Below are 2,420 nucleotides of genomic sequence, written 5' to 3'. Positions count from 1 at the left end.
GGGGGGACAGACAAAATGGAAGGAGGGAGGCCCAGGATACAACAATAAGTCACTTTGTTCTACTGCACAATCAATGAAACCAGCAATTTATCTTCAAAGGGCTCTTGGGTTCATTACACTATTTGTTTGGGAAGCTCCATGGCACTGGAACGAACATCTATTATAATTGCATTGCTTTTGTTATCTGCTCTTTCCTGTCATTGGTGTTTGACTTGAGGACATTGTATTGGAGATTTGCAGCACCTGAAGTTGTTCCAAGTGGAATTCGGGTTCGTGTTGAGAACCTCCCCAAGAAGAAGAACATCCACAGAGATTTGAAGTTGGCATTTCAGGGGTTCCCAGGAATACTTAATATAAGTCCAGCTGTTTCTGGAAATAAAAAGACAAAGGACCCTATTTGCAAGGGCTTTGCTTTTGTTGACCTGGACTCTGAAGAGGCTGCATTTAGGTAATGCATAATGACATGGTTCTTCATATCCTTAACTTTCACTCTAACAATAGCTCATGCAAGTGTTACTATGATGAAATGAGCAGAGACCTGTGTAATTTGTATAAAAGTTCCTGTTAGTTTAAGGCTGCAAATCGTTACGGCTTTGATGGACTAATTTCATTTTGCTTTGCCATAGTATCTGAGTGTATTTGGCTTTCACCATAAATGGATTTGTCTCTGTTCATTTCCAAAATTGGAATAAACAATGGAAATGGTTCGATGTGGTGCGAAACTCAAATGACATTGTTTCTACTGAAGACATAAAAACCAGTTTGCGTTGAGGTAATTCCATTTTAAAGCATCGTCTATTGCATATAAATGCTATGGGAATTCAAAATTTTCATCCCAGGTGACAAGAAAATCCGATCTGAATTTAAGTATGGGTTTTTTCTTTTTGTTAGGAGAAAATAGTGTAAGTGTAATTTATTGGAAACAAAGGAGTAAAGCAACAAGAAAAATCGTAATGGCTTGTCTATTCTCAATTATTCAATAACTAGGATGAATTCATTGCAAGAATGAGAAGATAATGACCAAAGTAAATTAACGCAGCATGTATACTTAATCTTCCTACAGTATTCGAACTTATGGCTTGGTTAGTTTTTCTTCCCTATGGCAGAACTAATCCCAGTGAATTTCCTGGAAGAATTGATAGACTAGTTGCCAAATAGTTTTATTTAATGAGATGAGTGGCTACCTAGATATATCTTATTGATTGTCTATGCAGCTGCTCCTCATTGCATTCATATCTACTGTTGTGGCTGGACAATGAATTGGTAAAATGTTTGATATTTTCTCTGTTACTTTCTCCTTCCTTTTTTTTCTTTCTATTGCATTCATATTTAATGTTAAGGCTACTTTTTTCCACGTCTGCTAATATCCAGCTATTCAAACATTATGGTTATCATGGCAGATTCATACACAGATATGGCAGACAAAGCTTACCTTTTGGAAAGATTCAGAAGCAGATAACCTGTGAGATGATAAATCCAAGCAGCTCCCTTGACAATGCTTTTCAACAATCTCCAAATGGCTCTAGCACATCCATATCCAAACTTACTCTTCCCATTTTAAAAGAAAACACAGTTGCAGATTCTGATGTCAATAACCTGTCCATGGATTTGTTGAAACTGACCACCCTTGATGAATCTGCTGGCCCAATGGACCAGATTATGCCAGCAGACTGGGAAGATATTGAGGAGGATCCTGAATGTGTCAATGTATGGGAACCAAATGATGTCAGTGGCATGAAAGCAACAACTGAGCTTGTCAATGAGTCAGTATCCTCGAAGCAACAACAGAAGAGTCGGGCAGTACAGAAGAAGAAAATTGTGAAAACAAAATCAGCAAAGGTCCCAAAGTTGAGCATTTCAGCGTCTGCAAAAAGGTAGAATTTTTATGTCATGACATTTTGAGGTTCCAACATGCACCATTGCTACATCATATTTTTAAGTTCTAGTTCCTGTTGATGCAGATTGAAGGTCAAGGAGAAGGCTGTTCTAACAGGGGCGTTCTCCAAGTATGGAGTAAAATCTCCATCATGAAGGGATTCGGTTCAAATAGCAATGGTGTTTTGTCATCTGATAGATGTTGAGTTAAATGATCATTTATGTGGTTTAGTTGGTCCACTCTAAACATTTGTTTAAGAAGGCCATTGGTGTGTTATCACCAATAGATGGGAATATGACCAGGAAGCGGAAATCAGTAGCAGGTTGGCTGTGTTTAATCTGGTTGACCAGCTTGCTATTGCTGTTCTGGTTTTAGAACAATGGTTCCCCATCTAACTCATGTTTGAAATCTCAGTCAAAAGGACTTAGCCAGGTAACAGAGATGAAATGCCATTTATTTTTGTATATTGTTGTAGGGAAACATAAAATTGTCAAGACATTTGGACAGCTGACAATCAGAAAGTGCAATTTCCATCTGAGTCCAA

General features: G+C 37.9%; 1 protein-coding gene across 1 annotated transcript in view; it reads left to right on the top strand.

Annotated features, from left to right (window-relative positions):
• The window catches only part of LOC122079637, a 3,456-nt gene extending 1,036 nt beyond the window's left edge, over positions 1-2,420 (top strand). Inside the window, exons 3-5 of the mRNA XM_042646262.1 lie at positions 241-448; positions 1,401-1,874; positions 1,962-2,420. Coding sequence (XP_042502196.1) covers positions 241-448; positions 1,401-1,874; positions 1,962-2,031 — 752 coding nt within the window. The 3' untranslated portion in view covers positions 2,032-2,420. The remainder of the gene's footprint in view (positions 1-240; positions 449-1,400; positions 1,875-1,961) is intronic.

This window comes from Macadamia integrifolia, chromosome 5 (genome assembly GCF_013358625.1).
Source record: "Macadamia integrifolia cultivar HAES 741 chromosome 5, SCU_Mint_v3, whole genome shotgun sequence".
Classification (NCBI taxonomy): domain Eukaryota; kingdom Viridiplantae; phylum Streptophyta; class Magnoliopsida; order Proteales; family Proteaceae; genus Macadamia; species Macadamia integrifolia.
The sequence above is the reverse complement of the archived record's forward strand: the minus strand, read 5'-3'. Positions and strand labels throughout refer to the sequence as shown.